The sequence below is a fragment of the Odontesthes bonariensis genome, chromosome 16 (genome assembly GCF_027942865.1).
Source record: "Odontesthes bonariensis isolate fOdoBon6 chromosome 16, fOdoBon6.hap1, whole genome shotgun sequence".
NCBI lineage: Eukaryota > Metazoa > Chordata > Actinopteri > Atheriniformes > Atherinopsidae > Odontesthes > Odontesthes bonariensis.
The window spans coordinates 4,352,965-4,369,582 of NC_134521.1; the positions used below are offsets into that span (position 1 = coordinate 4,352,965).

At 39.8% G+C, this 16,618-nt stretch overlaps 1 protein-coding gene across 1 annotated transcript in view; it reads left to right on the plus strand.

Moving 5' to 3' along the window:
• Positions 1 to 16,618, plus strand: part of doc2b (double C2-like domains, beta) — a 197,026-nt gene that overhangs the window by 113,257 nt on the left and 67,151 nt on the right. The window contains exon 3 of the mRNA XM_075487428.1: positions 8,953 to 9,027. Within this exon, the coding sequence (XP_075343543.1) occupies positions 8,953 to 9,027 (75 nt within the window). The remainder of the gene's footprint in view (positions 1 to 8,952; positions 9,028 to 16,618) is intronic.

Sequence of the window (16,618 nt, forward strand, 5' to 3'; positions counted from 1 at the left end):
TTTTTTTTGGAGATGTTAGAGAACAGAAAAAATCTGACACTGTCTGGAAAAAGGTAGAAATGTTTGTGACACTCAGCTGCAGAAATTAGCGTCACTCTGGTTCTATTATGTGCAGACAGGATGTAAAGCAGCGCGGCCTTATTGAAGATAGTGAATGTGTCGTTTTTGCTGCCAGTAATTCCTGCTGAGTGCTGGGCCTGAGCCGAGCTCCTCTATTAAGCCTGATAATTGCAGCCAAAAATACTTCATATTTGTTTTGTTTCTCCACTTTTTTGGTCCATTAAAAGAAAAAAAAACATGAGGACACGGAACAATTAAAATAATGCTTCTAATCTGAAACTTCTCTTCTGAGTGATGACTCTTACTGATGCTGAATTGAATTTTATTGTTTTCCAGATGAGAAAAGAAACCATTGTGTGGTGAGATCCTAAAGCCATGAGCTTTTTAAGCCTCATTATCCTTTTTATTCAGGACAGGTTTTTATACAGCATTTCTAATTACATTGTGTGTGTGTAGCGTGGTGCAGAGTGAAGAGTGCCTCCACTACACATTTAATTTGTTGTAATGATTTTTGTTCTGCAAAGAGCAAAAGTAGGTAAACTTATTTATTCCCGTTCGCCACACACAGCTTCTTTCACATTCACAGGTGTGTTCTCGTTCTCTAATAACATCAGCACCAACATCAAAACAAATAATTATGTATTTTACATCACTATTCAAAAACCAGTTTCATCAAGTACATTCACTATCAACTTATTTCTGAAATACACAGTCAGTCAATCACGTCTCCCAAACATTGTCATATTAACCAAATTAATCATGTATCTATTTCTTAAACCATGAACTAAACATGAGCAGCGCGAGCTTTTAAGATCAACTTCTATTCCTCTCCAGCTTAACGGGCGCTCGAGGTTGCTAGGCAACCAACACTAACCACCAGGGCTGGACTGGCTATCTGGCCGTTCGGGCATATCCCGAATGGCCCTCCCGCGATTTAGGCCCTCCGGGCCCTCCGAGGGCCGTAAATAAAATATACATATATTATATTTTTTATTGACTGCGACGGTAAAAAAAAAAAAAAGACACGTCGGGGCCCATTGGATGTTTCTCCTGACGCACAGAGCGCTAGTCCAATGAGAATGCCTAACGTTGTCAAAGGCCCGCCCCTCCCTACAGGCCCACTACCCAAGTCATCATCATCAGTATAACCCCAAGTTTAGCTGTCTTCACTTGGCTATATTCGGCTAAAGCTCTGGTGGAAAGAGGACGCGAAATGGAGAAACAAAAGAGTGGCCATGACAAGCGTAAGGAAAAGAGAAAAAAAACTAAAAGACGACGCAGTAAAATGCGCTAAAATCACCGATATGTTTTTTAAAAGCACAAGCTCGAGCTCAGGTTGGGGCAGTGGGGCCGCCGGTACATCAACGAGCGCACAGGTGGTGGAGATGAACAGGAGGAGGAGGCGGAGGTGGTTGTTCCAGCTGGGGAACCAGAGGAGGAGGAGACGGAGATAGGAGACGTGACCCAGCAGGGAGAGATTGAGGTTAGAATTCATCTCAACACACCCGCTAGCCAATGCAGTGTAGCTATTGGGCGCTTCGGCGTTTCGTTTCCCATTGCCTGAAAGTTTGAAACCGAGACCAAGTTGTCATCCTGACTTCATCAAATCAGTCACAAAGATACCCATTTGGTATAATTTTTTGGTTTTGCTGTAGTGAAAAAAATGACGTGCCCGAGAAAAAAAATACACAGACATAAGCACTATCTTAGGCTCTTTTGATCAGTCTGCATTACAGTTTATGCCTGGGGGGCGGGGGTTAACATTCCATTCAGTAAGCTCACTGACAGTATCTGTGGACTGGAGCAATTTTGAGCAATAAATAAAATAATTGAACCCAGGAAATTATTACTACATGTTTAATTTGATTCAGTAAGACTTAGAACATACAACAGTGTGTGTGTGGTGCTGGTGCTCCTTTTCTATACAGTGTTGTGTGTGTTGGTGAAATATTGCTTTGCTTATCCCTGGCTTGGGTCTGTGGGACCCATTTTCAGGTTTTGCTGAAGGAAAATGGTATAAATACTTTTTTCACAATGAGATTCACTGGCCAGGGCTCATCTGGAAAATAAAGTTAGTTATCCTCCTCTCTCTATCTCTTATCCTCAAAAACAAAGATACTCACAACTTCACAAGCAGGGTGAAGGGAACATGTGGGTGCACAGCAGCTTTTTTCCCCTCCTTTAGTCCCAGGTCCACTGGGCCAGAATATCTTCTATGTAACAAAAACATGAACACCTTACAAGGATTAAATGAAGGATTAATGATAATTAGACAGAAGTAACATAGTGACATCTCACTGTATGTGTGTGTGTGTTTGTGTGTGTGTGTATATATACATATATATATATATATATATATATGTATATATACACACACACACACACACAAATGCGCTCTGGGCCCTCAGTGATCAAAAAGTGCCCGGGCCCTTTTCAGATGCCAGTCCAGCCCTGCTAACCACTGGCTAGCCATTCTCAATACGTTACGTTCGCTGAACAAGTAACGTTCATAACCAAAATCACAAAGTCCAACTGGGATTATAAAGTATCACATAAACACTGTCATATTAACCAAATTAATTATATATCTATTTTAAGTTATTTATTTCTTAAATCATAAACTACACATGAGCAGCGCAGATCGACTACTATTCTCCAGTTTAACGGGCGCTCGAGGTTGCTAGGCAACCAACACTAACCACTGCCCAGCCATCCTCAGTACATTACGTTCGCTGAACAAGTAACGTTTATAAACAAAATCACGTTAAGTCCAACCGGGATTATAAAATACCACATAACATATTCACACATCAATTACACCCTTCTAACCCTCCCTTCTTACCTGCAAAGAGCAAAAGTAGGTAAACTTATTTATTCCCGTTCGCCACACACAGCTTCTTTCACATTCACAGGTGTGTTCTCGTTCGCGGAACGTATTCCCGCGAGACTTCCCTTTGTCCCTGAACACACAGTGTAGCGAACGAGCCCTCTGCTGGTAAGGGTTAGACACTGCATGCCGATTGCTTGATGACCATATTTTACACTAAATAATAACAACAATAAACTAATCTCCTATCTTATCACAAAACACCCAGACTATTTTCACCACCCTGAACATGAGCTGTCCAAAATGGGAAATCAAATTAACTATGGCTCTGTATGCCACATGTGCGTGTGTGTGGTGTGTCTGCATGTGAATGCGTGCATGTGGCTGTGTGTGTACATCTCATGTGCACTATGATGCAGTAGTGAGTAAATTTCATATCAAGTGTGGAGTTTTTATTATACAAGCCCAATTTCCAAGTTACATTTGACATTTAATTATTCAATTGCAATGATTTCAAGTGTCTTCATTGACCAACCTGATTGTCTATGGAAAATGTGAAAATAAAAATAAAAAATCAATGCCAGCAGTACACTCAAAAAAGTAAGGAGAGGGTCCAATGAAGACATCAAAGCTCAGTAACTGTTATCCACTAAATTCTCACACTTATCCTATTCAGGAATCAAGCAAAAATTAAAAAAAGGCATACAACAATAAATGCAGAGTTAGAAAAAAATCAACTTGAGCATTTTCTCATATTGAGATTACAGAGTGATGAATCATTTAAGGTGTAATTCCATCCCATTTCCCCAAATAAATCTTGAGGTGTGCAACAGCAAGGGGTTGACACCGTTGTGTTTTTCATTTCAAGATTCTCCACACATTCTATAATGGGGATGAGTCAGGGCTGCAGGTAGGTCGGTCCAGCACCCGTACCCTCTTCTTCCAAAGCCTTTGCAATGTGTGCAAAATGTGGCCTTGGAGGGTCTTGTTAAAGATAAATTGAAGTCCCTGGAAACTATGTGGTCTTGAAGGAACTATATGCAGTTCTACAGCCTCGATGAGCTTTTCTGCATTAATGCTGTGATCACAGAAGTCTAAATTAGTTTGCCAAGAGCACTGATACGACCCACTCCCACTGCAGAGCATGGCTTTTGAACTTGTTCAGAGCCTAACAATAGCCTGGATGATCCTCTTCATCTTTTGTGTAAGTTTCTTCCAAAATAGATCTGGAAAATGAGAGGTAACAAAGAAAGGCTTGACAAAAGTTCCCCACAGTAATCCCTAGGTTATATCAGCTATTGATGAATGTTCCCTTTCACCTTAGACACTGAAATTCTTCCAGATTCATTGAAAGGTTTAATAATATTCTGCACTGTAGAGGAGGAAATATGCACAGCTCTTTCTTTGAGAAGCATTGTTTTCAAACAGTTCAGATTGATCTTGTTCACAGTTTGCCCATCTTTGCTCCTCAAAGACGCAGCCTTTCATAGATACTGCCGTGGTAAAAATCATTTTTCACCTCATTGTAAGCCCTAACTTGTCACCATCCAATCTTTTCTGGGATATGTTGCAGGCCTGAAATGCAAGAATGGTTGTATATGAGCGAATGAACTGAGGTTCATAAGACAAAACGTAAAATATCGGTTTGTTTGTACTGTCTGCAATGAAATAGAAGTCCAACCAAATGCAGCATCCCAGCCTTTTCAGATTTAGGATTGTAAAAGTCTTACAAAATTAGTTACATACACGAAAAGATTACACACTAAAGTTTATATATGTCAGTTATTGGAAAACTGCTGTAAATTGACAGTTTTAGTCCATTAATCCATTTAGACCGGATGCAATGTTTGTGCATCTCCCTCTCAGACCTCGCATCATATAGCTTTGGTATTTTGAAGACTCAAACTATTTTTTCTTTTTCACTTTTTTTTCTTTTTACTGAGAAACAGGGTATGGTCTAGCCTGGCTGACGCGTCCACAATCTCGATGAGATGGTGGTCTGGGAACTAGGTGTGCGTTTTCTCGTATTTGAGGCGTGGTTTACGAATGTCTAGAGCCGTTTATTGGGCGCTACGAATGTCTATCAAATGACGTCAGGTTCTTCCCATGCTGCTTTGCGCGCGATTCATAGCCAATTGTATCACTTATACCAGATGACGACAGAAATTCGACGAGGAAGAAGAAAAAAATGGAAAATAAAAGTAAACTTGCGCTCTAAGCTACTTAAATTGACAACAAAGTAGGCCTATATGCTGTATTCTACATTCATTTTTATGTTGTAGAGTTGTGAATTTATTTTAATAATGGAGAAATTGAGCAGCCTTGCTTTGTTGTCTACAGTAGTAGATCAACCCTCATCTTACTTTGAAGCTCCCAGCTCCCAGAAGTGATGTCAACGAAGCTTTAGCAGCAGAAAAGCTATCAGGCTTGTGTTGATAATAATAAACTCCTGGACTATGTACAAACTTCAAAATGCATCGATTTGTGGGTACAGACCATATTTGTACTACTGTAGAAGTTTGGTGTCATGACATGTGATTTTAGTGTGGTAATTTTGGAGATACTGCCAGGGTCCGTTAGCGCTTGTACTAAGCTATTCGGGATAACTCAGTAACTCAGCTGATGTTCAGCCTAGATCGAAAAAACTTTGGGTGTGCTACTTGGCTGGATGTCACGGTTCAAATGACCCCAGGGTGAATCTACTCCGAAACACTTTCTAAGGCTGCATTGAACGGTAACGTTGTGTCCGCTGCCATGTTGGATTAACGCTCTACAAGCTTCAGTGTAGCGCATAGACGTCGTCATCGTCTTGCTGCCCCCGCCGTTCTGTGATTGGTTCCCAAACTCTGGCAAAAATAAGGGCGGTGGTTTCCAGGCTGACTTTGCAGTGAGAATGAAATCGAGCGCAAAGCAGCATGGGAATTCCCAGGCTAGGTATGGTCAGTAATTAACCATAAATGTATATGTTTATGGTTTAAATGTTTTCAGTTTGATTTTCCTCACTTGCTAGACTTGTTTTTAATCCTACAGTTATGGTGTACTTTTTTTTTGTTGCGCTTTATAAAGATAAATATCAAAGCATTCCATGGGAATAGCGTTGACTAGCCTAGGGATGCTAGTTTTCTAGCAGAAGATTTCTAGTGATTGGTGGCATCAGTTACATATCCAGGGGGTTGCTGAGACAGGCATGTGAATTACTTACTGGCAGAAGGAATAGCTGAGCTCAGTGAGTAGGTGACCCTTGTAGAGCGATAAGAGATCCTGAAGATCTCCAATTTACCACCACCAGCCTTTCTACAGATAATTTAGAGGCTTTCTTCAGTATACACCTCAGTTCATTCAGCCTCCCCGTGGTCTGATTTTTGACATACACCCCCCTGCGCCCTACGTTAAGGGCACAGCAGAGGTCCTAAGAAATCCTGACACTTTCTAGCAGCACTGATGATGACTAAACCAATATTGATAATATGAATTTCATACGTCATCTGGATACATTCTTAACATGTTGTAATTGTAGGCCTTGAAGACAATATATAGTGCTAATACTCAGAGGACTTAGAGAGTAAAACATTTCAGATGGTTTTCCATCACATATCCCTTCTTTTCTTTCTCGAGGAGAACTAAAAATCTAAAAATCTAAGTTTTTAACCCGTGTGCCTATTTATTGATGACAGCTGTCCACGAATTAGTTGTGGCACCAAACTGATCATTAGTCAGCCACAACAACTTTGTGGCAGTTTCTTGATAAAAGTCCATGAAAATGTGAATGAGCTAGGTTGAGCACCAGCCTCAAACATTTAGAGGGTTTTTCAAAGCACACCATCACAGAATTATAACTGCTAAGGAAGCCCCAAGGGTACTTTGTGTTAACGAAAGGGTAGCTTACGTATCATCTTTTGTGGATTCATGGATTATTTCTTAGCAAGACAACGACCTTACAAAGACGACTTCTTTTTCAAAAAAGGAGTAATCACCTGGAAGTAAACAACATCTATGTGCTAATTGTTGAGCTAAATAATTATAGGGATTAGACTCAGATGAAGCATATTGTAGAGCGCTGACCTGGATGAAGGTAGAGACTCGACCTCTGGAGCCTTGAAGTTCGTTGTGATGATGGAGTTCAGTCAGCAGCTGGTGCAGATCTTATTTAGATGTTCCAGTCAGGAGGTGGAGATGGAAGAAAGAGGGTTGAACAAATAACTAGTGCATGATGGTCCCAAGGACCCATTGGTTGCATTGTTGTAACAAAGTGTACATTAATCAAGTATTTCATTGACAGCGGAATCATGGAAAGTGGAAAGATTTTGCTTAGAGTTTTTTTCTAAAAACTACCTAAGTAATAACCTTTAGTTTCATGTGTGTAGCTCATCAAACAAATGTGTTCACTAAAACAAGCCTTAACTAACCCAACACAAATCATTTCCACAGGTTAATGAAGAGCCACATGCAAGTATTATGATCACAACTTGAAATATATTGTTAGAATAAGTGTTGCAAAAGCTAACCTTAAAGATGAAAAAAACTTCTTGGCAAAGACCAGGCAGTAATCCTTATAAATCCTTATAATTATAGTTTTAATTATAAAAGTGAGTAAGAGCTGAAATATTGTTTCATTTTGACATGAAACTCCCAGGATGACCCTGACCAACACCCTATTTCAATTCTTTATTAGAGCTAAGACAGCTGAATATCTGAGACTTCAACTTATCAGAACATCATACCCACACAAGAGGGTATAATCTTCTTTCTGGAACAGTAAACAATTCATTTGAATAGGCAAGGTGCTCGCAGCTCGATTATTCCATTGTAACCCCAACAAGAACCACCTCTTCTAGAACTGCAACACAAGAAGGTGAATTAACTGCATTATTCAAGTGACCACTGTCATATGAAGTGTCTTAGAAATAGCCCTGCCCCTTTATTACCGCGAGTATACATGAACGGGGTCAGGGAGACGCACTGAGTGCAGACAGAGTCGCTTGTTTGTGTTCCAAGTTTTATTAAAGTTGTGAAACTAAAGATAAGCCTCACGAATATAATTTTACATGCGCCACCCTTCAGGAAACACACACAGCATGTCAAAATGTGGTGTATGGACCATGAGTACTCCATAGCTCCCACATCACATAGCACACAGACAAATACGAATAACTGTAATTTTATACAGTATACAGTTCAGGTTTTCCCTCCCTGATAAATCAACCATGCTGTGACACCCCCTGACTACAGTGGGGATGTTAGATAGATGGGTAAATGCAAAGTGGCACTCTCCCTCTGACCGTTTTAGAGGCAAAAAAAATCACACTCGACCCACTTTAGAGAAGGATTACTGTCTGCTACAGTGACTTCATGAGAAGCAGCAATAACAAATAATATTTGTGAATTTCAGTCTTTTCAATGACACTGAATTGAAGCTATTTAAAAGAATGTGACTGGTTGTTACTGTAAACTGGTTCTGATTTCTGGTATTTAACATTTGTGGAAACTGGATGTAAAAGGAGATGTTTTTTGTAACCCTTTGTAAACAAAGAACAATATGCTGTAAATTACATTCAGAAGGGAGTTTATGACACAATCCTGATTTGTAAAATTTACTTATTGAAGAAGTTTGGATAATCCTATGACAAGATGTCAAAGACACAAACAAAATGTTTGTCCTCCATGGGTGGATGTTTTCACTGCTCTCATTGCAACCCTTCAGGGGCTCTCACATTACTCAGTGGGTACCTCTCTTATTTTGATCATTGTACAATTGACCTTTACAGCCTCTGCTCTCTTTGAGTCTTATTGATTTGCTCTTAAAAAGGAATGTTAAACTTCTTTTTTTTTTACCATGTTCCTTTATTCATCTCAGTGTTTTTTAGGGACCTGCATGGTAAGGTGGTCTTGCTCTGACTGATTCACACACCGAAGCGTTTGTGTAATGATTTAAAAAATGACAAAAAGCAGGATGCAGTAACAGAGTACTCAAGAGAATGATCCAAATAATATAATTCTCTCAAAAGGACTGTTTATGGGTATCTTTTTTCATGATTCATGAGAGTGTTTCTGTTTCACTTCCACAGGGGCTCAAGCCGATGGACCACAATGGGCTGTCAGATCCTTATGTCAAGCTACACCTACTGCCCGGCGCCAGCAAGGTTTGTCCCATGTGAACTGATAAAAAAATAAAAGGGGGTGGGGGGGGGTCAGCATTGTATTTTCTTACTTTCCATGGCTGCATTACTAGCATGACGGATTGTGCTACTCTTTTCCTCACTGACATTGGTGAGTGTTGACCTACCTTTGGATTTACTGACAATAAAGTTTCCTTTTTCAGATTAGCTTGGATGATTAGCAATTAGGACTGCAGAAGCAGCTGGAAATATCCCAACTTAGATTCAGTTTCAATTTTTTTATTCTTCTGACCACAAAACAGTTCTCAACTTTGCCTCAGTCCATTTCCAGCGAGCTTTGGCCCAGAAAAGACGGCAGGGAATCCGGATTATGTTCGCATATGGGCTCTTCTTTGCATGATCAAGCTTTAACCTGCATTTGAAAATGGAACTATGAACTGTGTTCACAGACAATTATTGCTGGAAGAGTTCTTGAGCCCATGCAGTGATTTTCTACAACATAAACTGTTCACTATTATTATCATTATAATGTGTGTTTTTAATGCAACGCTGTCTGAGGGCCCAAAGATCACAGGTATCCAGTATTGATTTGACACTGACTTAAGTTTGTTTTAAGTCTCTAACAAATAAAGGAAACAATGGAGCTCCTGAGATAAATAAAGAAAGGAGCAATAAATCATTGTTTTAATAGGTGGAAGACCAGGAAGCAGGAGTGCATAGCTCAGAAGGAAATTATGTTGAAGGTAAAAGTAACTGAACTGCAAATGTTTTTCATCCGAACTGATTCTCGTCTTATTGTTTGATGGTCACACCTCATACACTTATACACTAATTATATTCTGCAGAGAGCTATCGTTGTTTTTCTCAGGGCTTTAAAGAGACACACATGAGGAGAAGCCTAATAATCTGCTCATGACTTAAGGAGCACAGAAGTGGATGTATTTCAATCATTGGAATAAACATCAGCCAACTGACCTTAACATATCCAGTGATGTGCTTTAATTGTAAAGACCTTGCCTATTATGATGAGGCTTTGAGCCCAGCTCTGGTCTGTGTCGCGTAACAAGTGGTTGAACAGAAGGAATTTTTTTTAAATGTTGCTGAAGAGCTCTTGAAGCTCACAAGGGCATCCATGTGTCAGATATCAGCTGCCTCTTTTCTGAGAATTACTTCACAAATGCACGCGTATGAATCAAAAAGTAAATAGTTTAAAAAATGACTCACTGATTGTTTTGTAAGACAGTGAATTCTTTAACGTGGTTTGTTTCTGTCTGCAGAACTTCAGGATTATTTCTTTTCATTAAAGTCCTTATAGATGCTGTGAATGATTGTGTTCCAAAAAGCAGCTTAATGAAAGCCAAAGCTGTCTGATAATCCATCCACCTGACATGCACCTCCCTTTGTTACAAACTTTTTCAAAGTCTGCTTTATTGATTTGAGCTTTGCAGTTGTTTGTATCTGCTCTCAACACAAAGCTTTGGCTTGACACCTCTTTTAGACACGTAAAAAGTCTGACAGTTGTGGAAAAATGCCATGAATAAGGGTTTGAAGATTTAACAGTATTATGCAACCAGAGGTTGTATAGCTAAATTTAAGCGGTAGACCCTTTTATGCTGTACACAAAAAATATAATGGTATTATGAAAAAGCTTTTTCAGGGGACAGACATACAGACTACAGTATAAGGTTCTTCAGATCCAGGGATGGGAATTGATAAGATTTTTACGATTCCAATTCCATTTTTGATTCTGCTTAACGATTCGGTTCTTTGTCGGTTCCCTTATCGATTCTCATTTGGAGAAAAAGGACAACAAACCGGTCGATTAGCATCAACTTTGTTTAGTTTAGAAGTAACACGAGTCATGACCTTACAAACCCAACAACGCTGAGGTCCACATTGGTCTATCATGGCCTGGGTAATTTAACTCTTCCTGCTCTGGTGAAAGGAGAAGCTGGAGGTAGAGGTGAACTGGGGGTAGTACCACCAGCCTCTGGCTCTGAGCCAGTCAGGCTCTGTCTCTCATGATTTCATCTAAATGTAATGCCTGAGAAGGCATTCATTTAACCTTAACCATTACTAACAGCAGGTTTTACAATCAGGCAAATGGCGCTAACATGATAGGCAGTGTTTGTTAGTTAGTTAGTTACCTGCAGTGTTAGCCGAGGACATGCTAACGTTGCTAACGTTGCTGCTGGGTTCAGATTCACCAATGTTAGTCCGGAGCAGATCGAAAACGCGACATTCATTCATAGTTATTGCATGTTGGTAGTATTTCCTCCCTTTGGTGAAATATTCACTTTGCAAGTTGCCCTGTTGTCGTCTTTTTTAGGGATGTGTAACCAAACTTTCGAGCGTTTGTACTGCTTGGGCGCCATGTTTACTGTTGACTGCTGGCTGGACTGGACGCTGCGTGGTGACGTCATTCGCGCCCACTGGAATCAATAAGGGAATCGTTTGCAAAATGGCCAAACGATTCCAAGGAATTGAAACACTGGGAACCGGTTCTCAACAAGAACCGGTTTTCGATTCCCATCCCTATTCAGATGTGAAATATGTTCCGTCACCTGTGAGGGCACTAATGGGTGTGGACTTGGTGATAAGATAAGATAAGATTCGCCTTTATTGTCTCTACAGGAGAGAAATTTTGCGTGGGCATGAGAAGGTGTGATTTACAATGAACGAACAAGACTTAGACACGACTTAGGTACCACAGAGGGAACACACAAGAAACATACAATATATGCTGAACAAGGAAACATGTAAACATAGATACACTGTAGCCTAGTTTGCCTACAGCCATAGCCCCGCAGCAGACAAGGTGTATATGTGTATAACTAACATTAATGAATTCCTGATCACTTCATATATGCGGAAACTGATGGTGTTTTTAAAAGTGTCACCGCTTGTTTTCCTGAAATTTATGGATTAGTGGGAGTACAAAGATGGAGTTGCAAGTATAAGCATGTAAAATCTGGAGGTGCACCGTTAAAAAGTGAAACAGCCCCTGTCCTGAGCACTGCCGTGAAACGGTGGTGCAATAACTATCACAAAACACATGGAACAAGACCATAAAACAAATTAGCAGTCTGCCCGCTGCTGCTTTCAATTGGACATTCATTCAATGACTTGAGTTTAAAGGGAAATCTCCCAAATGTAGATATCATCTTTGATAATATCCATCCAACAGATACAGAGCGAGAAATCTCAACAACTACAGATGTATTAGTATATCAACAACAAAAAAACCACTCTGAAATCTCTGCTTATGACAGTCTGGCTTCAGGAAATGTTTGTGTGCTTTCAATTCTGTAAAGAATAAAAAATGTGCATTGCTCAGAAACCTACGCAAACTGAGCAACCGGGACTTCATTTAAAATTCTTATTTCAAAGTTAATGCCTTAATTCTCTAACAAAACAACATTTAAACATCTGTCTTATGTGGAACATACGACTTTAAAGGTGGGGTAGGGGATCTTTTTCTGGAGCATTTTTTTACATATTGCTTGAAATACTCTTCACACCCCCATTGCAACCAATTAATTAAAAGTTTTGACACAAATATGAAAAGTTTAGTGGTCTCTAGAACGTACAATCTAGGAAAAACAGTATCCAATCATTGTGAACGGACCGTTCACAATGATTGGATACTGATGCCGTCTATCAAACTGCAATCTGCTCCTCCCCCCTGTGCGCGTACCCTGCTCCGTGAACGTCCAGAAGCTTGGCAGGAAGCTAAACCAGAGCCAGCTTGGCTAGCACCTAGCATTATTAAACATATAGTTAGCATATACTAAATACTAAATATGGCAACGATCGATGCTTGCTGTCAGAACAGCGCTCGTGCGCGTTCATGTACTCTAGAGGCGTGCCTTCGGGGGGAAAGTGAAGAAAAGGGTTGGGACTTTTTACCTGTGTATTTTCAAAATGCAGCTTCGCTGGACTCAAAATCCAGGATCTCCTACCCTACCTTTAAAAAGTCTGGCACTCACAAATTGATATGTTTTTCATTCCATCCACATACAGAAATGTTAAAGTAAAGGGAGAAATATGCTACTGCAGTTTCCTAACAAGCATACACCTCCAGTGAGTGAACTGCTGCATGGAAACTAAACTAAAAAAAAAAAAAAAAAACTGCATTCATGCATCTGTATTCATCCAAACCAGTAATGCAATTTTATGAACTGGAATTATCCTTCATGACCCTCCACACTCTCATTGAACACCTTCTTAGTTCTATATCAAGCACATAAGGTACACACTTCTTCCTGTTCTAATATTGTAATTTGGAAGTAAACTGTTAGAGTCATTCAAAATTGAGACTTTTCTTGTCTCACTGCTATAAATGTACTGCAAATTTGTTATTTTCTTCCATTTGTAACCATTTCTTCAAATGCTGAAAGAGGTCAAGATGTGCACTTTTTACTGAGTTTGGCTTGTTGCTGTTCCAATTCTCCTGTCCCTGCAGATAAAATGGTGTGTCTTCTGTGACTGGATGTCATGGCAACAGAGTAAGCACTCACATCTTCAAATTGCACTTTCTACGCTGATTTAAATGTAGTTTTTGAACTTTCTAAACAGTAGGCAATTACTTTTTCAGCTCTGACAAATGTTTGAAGTGTGAAAGGTGAAAGGTGTTGTATTTTCTTATCTAAACTCTTCTGACTGGTTTCACTTCATATAAGGGATTTTCCATATTTTGTATGTCCTGTTCTGATGGATGTCACAGTTAATGCCAAACATCCATCTGCTTTCAGCTTAGTAATATGAATTTGTATGAGGTGTCATGGATTATTTGACTAGTAAGTCTAATATAACTCTCCATGAGGCCATGTTGCCTCCTGGCTTTATCTCCTGTCTCAGTGTGAGACCCAACAGGAGCCCCTGCATAACTGCCAGCACAACAAGACGCTGACACCTTCTCCTAGTTCTCTGTCAGCTCGTTCTCGAAATAATCATTAGGCTCGGTCTAAGAGCCTCATTAAGGCCCACTAAAGAGGTCATAAGTTCTGCTTGCACTTTAATGAGAAGTGAATTTTCACGCTCCGCTGCAAAGCCAGAACACAGCTTCGTCCCTTTTGAAATCACAATCGAACACGATGAAAAGCATGTAATTATTCCAGATTAAGCTGTCGAATACTGACAGGAACTGAATAGAGTTAAATGTTGAAGTCGTTGACAGGACCACAGTGTGATGAAGCAAGCCTGACATACGGTGGAAATAACCAAACATCTGTGACTGATATTTGTGAAATCATTGGACTGGAAAATACAAAGTAAAAATAGTTCAGTTATGTGATGCTGGTGTAAAGAAATTGGGAATTTGATGGCAGCAAGATGTCCAAAACGTTGGGACAGGGCCATGTTTACCACTGTGTCACAACCCCTCTTCTTTAACACCAGTCTGTAAACATCTGGGAACTGAGGAGGCCAGCTGCTGGACCTTTGAGAGAGGACTGATGTCCTATTCTGGTCTGCTATAGGATTTTATGAGTCACCAGAAGTCGTGAGACGGTTGAAGGTCTGGACTGTAGCAGGTCAGTCCAACACCTGGACTCTGCTGCTGTTTTCTTCTACAGATCTGGGACTTAACACAATTCTGCATACAGACTATTCCCTTGGTTTTCACTGATGTATCATTTTGTAAAGCCAGAATAAACAAGGGGTTAGGTGTCTGACAGCAACGATGATCAGTATAGATAGCATAAAAGAAGAATTTACCGTAATAATTTAATACCTCGATGAAATTTGAAATGGCATGTCCTACATTCACGGATAATGAAAACGAATAAATGTTTCAGATAAGGGTTTAATTAAAAGGTGCTTTCAAACTGCATCATGAAGCATTTAATCATGGGATTTTGTCTCTGTGTAGATTCTCATACATCCAGGACATCTATTTTAAAAGTGTAGCCAATGCACCTGCACATCAACCATTCTCCCTCCTACACAAGTCAGTCTTTCAGCCTCATTACTTCTCGAGTATGAGGGGCTCTTTAGGCTAACGCTAGTTAGAGAAGGAATCCAGAAGTCCACATGAAAATACTGCAGTAATTGGCCAGAGAGCAAAGCCTTTTTTCCGCCTCTGCAGCTGAAATGATTATGATACCAGTTGTTCATTTGGAGCACCGCCCTTCATCAATGAGCAGCTGGTGGGGTGAATTATCACGACTTTAATGCATGCTGAATACATGTGTAAATTAGATACTCTATCTCAACAGCAAATGCATTCATTCATTATTAATATTTATTCATTCTTTGATTTCTTTCATGACTCAAGTGAAAGTCCAGAGTATTTAATGGTTGCATCATCATTTTAAAGTGATACTCCGGAGTAGATTCAACCTGGGGTCATTTGAACCGTGATATCCAGCCAAGTAGCCCACCCGCAGTTTTTTCGATATTGGCTGAACATCAGCTGAGTTACTGAGTTATCCCGAATAGCTTCGTACAAGGGTTAATGGATCCTGGCAGTATCTCCAAAATTACCACACTAAAATCACATGCCATGACACCAAACTTCTACAGTAGTACAAATATGGTCTGTACTCACCAAACGATGCATTTGGAAGTTTGTACATAGTCCAGGAGTTTATTATTGTCAACACAAGCCTGATAGCTTCTCTGCAGCTAAAGCTGCGTCGACGTCACTTCAGAGAGCTGGGAGCTTCAAAATAAGATGAGGGTTGATCTACTACTTAGACAACAAAGCAAGACTGCTCAGTTTCTCCATTGATAAAATAACTTCACAACTCTACAACATAAAAATTCATAAAAAACATGTAGAATATAGCATATACTTTGTTGTTTATGTTTATGTTGTAGAGTTGTGAAATTATTTTATCAATGGAGAAATTGAGCAGCCTTGCTTTGTTGTCTACAGTAGTAGATCAACCCTCATCTTACTTTGAAGCTCCCAGCTCTCTGAAGTGACGTCGACGCAGCTTTAGCAGCAGAGAAGCTATCAGGCTTGTGTTGACAATAATAAACTCCTGGACTATTTTCAAACTTCCAAATGCATCGTTTTGTGAGTACAGACCATATTTGTACTACTGTAGAAGTTTGGTGTCATGGCATGTGATTTTAGTGTGGTAATTTTGGAGATACGGACCAGGATCCATTAACCCTTGTACGAAGCTATTCGGGATAACTCAGTAACTCAGCTGATGTTCAGCCAATATCGAAAAAACTGCGGGTGGGCTACTTGGCTGGATATCACGGTTCAAATGACCCCAGGTTGAATCTACTCCGGAGTATCACTTTAAGGATCTGAACCATCCAATGCTACTAAACCTTTAATGAAATCCTATAATGACTTAAGATCTACCTGTTTCAGTGTAGTTTACTTACAGCCCTACCAAAAAGTCTACTTCTATCACTCAACTGATATTATGCTTCTTCTCCCAATCCTGCCAATAATCCGCTCAGTAACTCCCAAGAAAGCATGAAAGACTTTGTGACCTTTTCCATCACAAAGTGGACAAGTATGACTTTACTTATCAAATCAAAATCAAATCAAAATCAAATTTATTAATATAGCACATTTCATGTACAAACAATTCAAAGTGCTTTACATAAAATAAAAGCATTGCAGCAGGGAGTGGAAGAAGCATTAAAA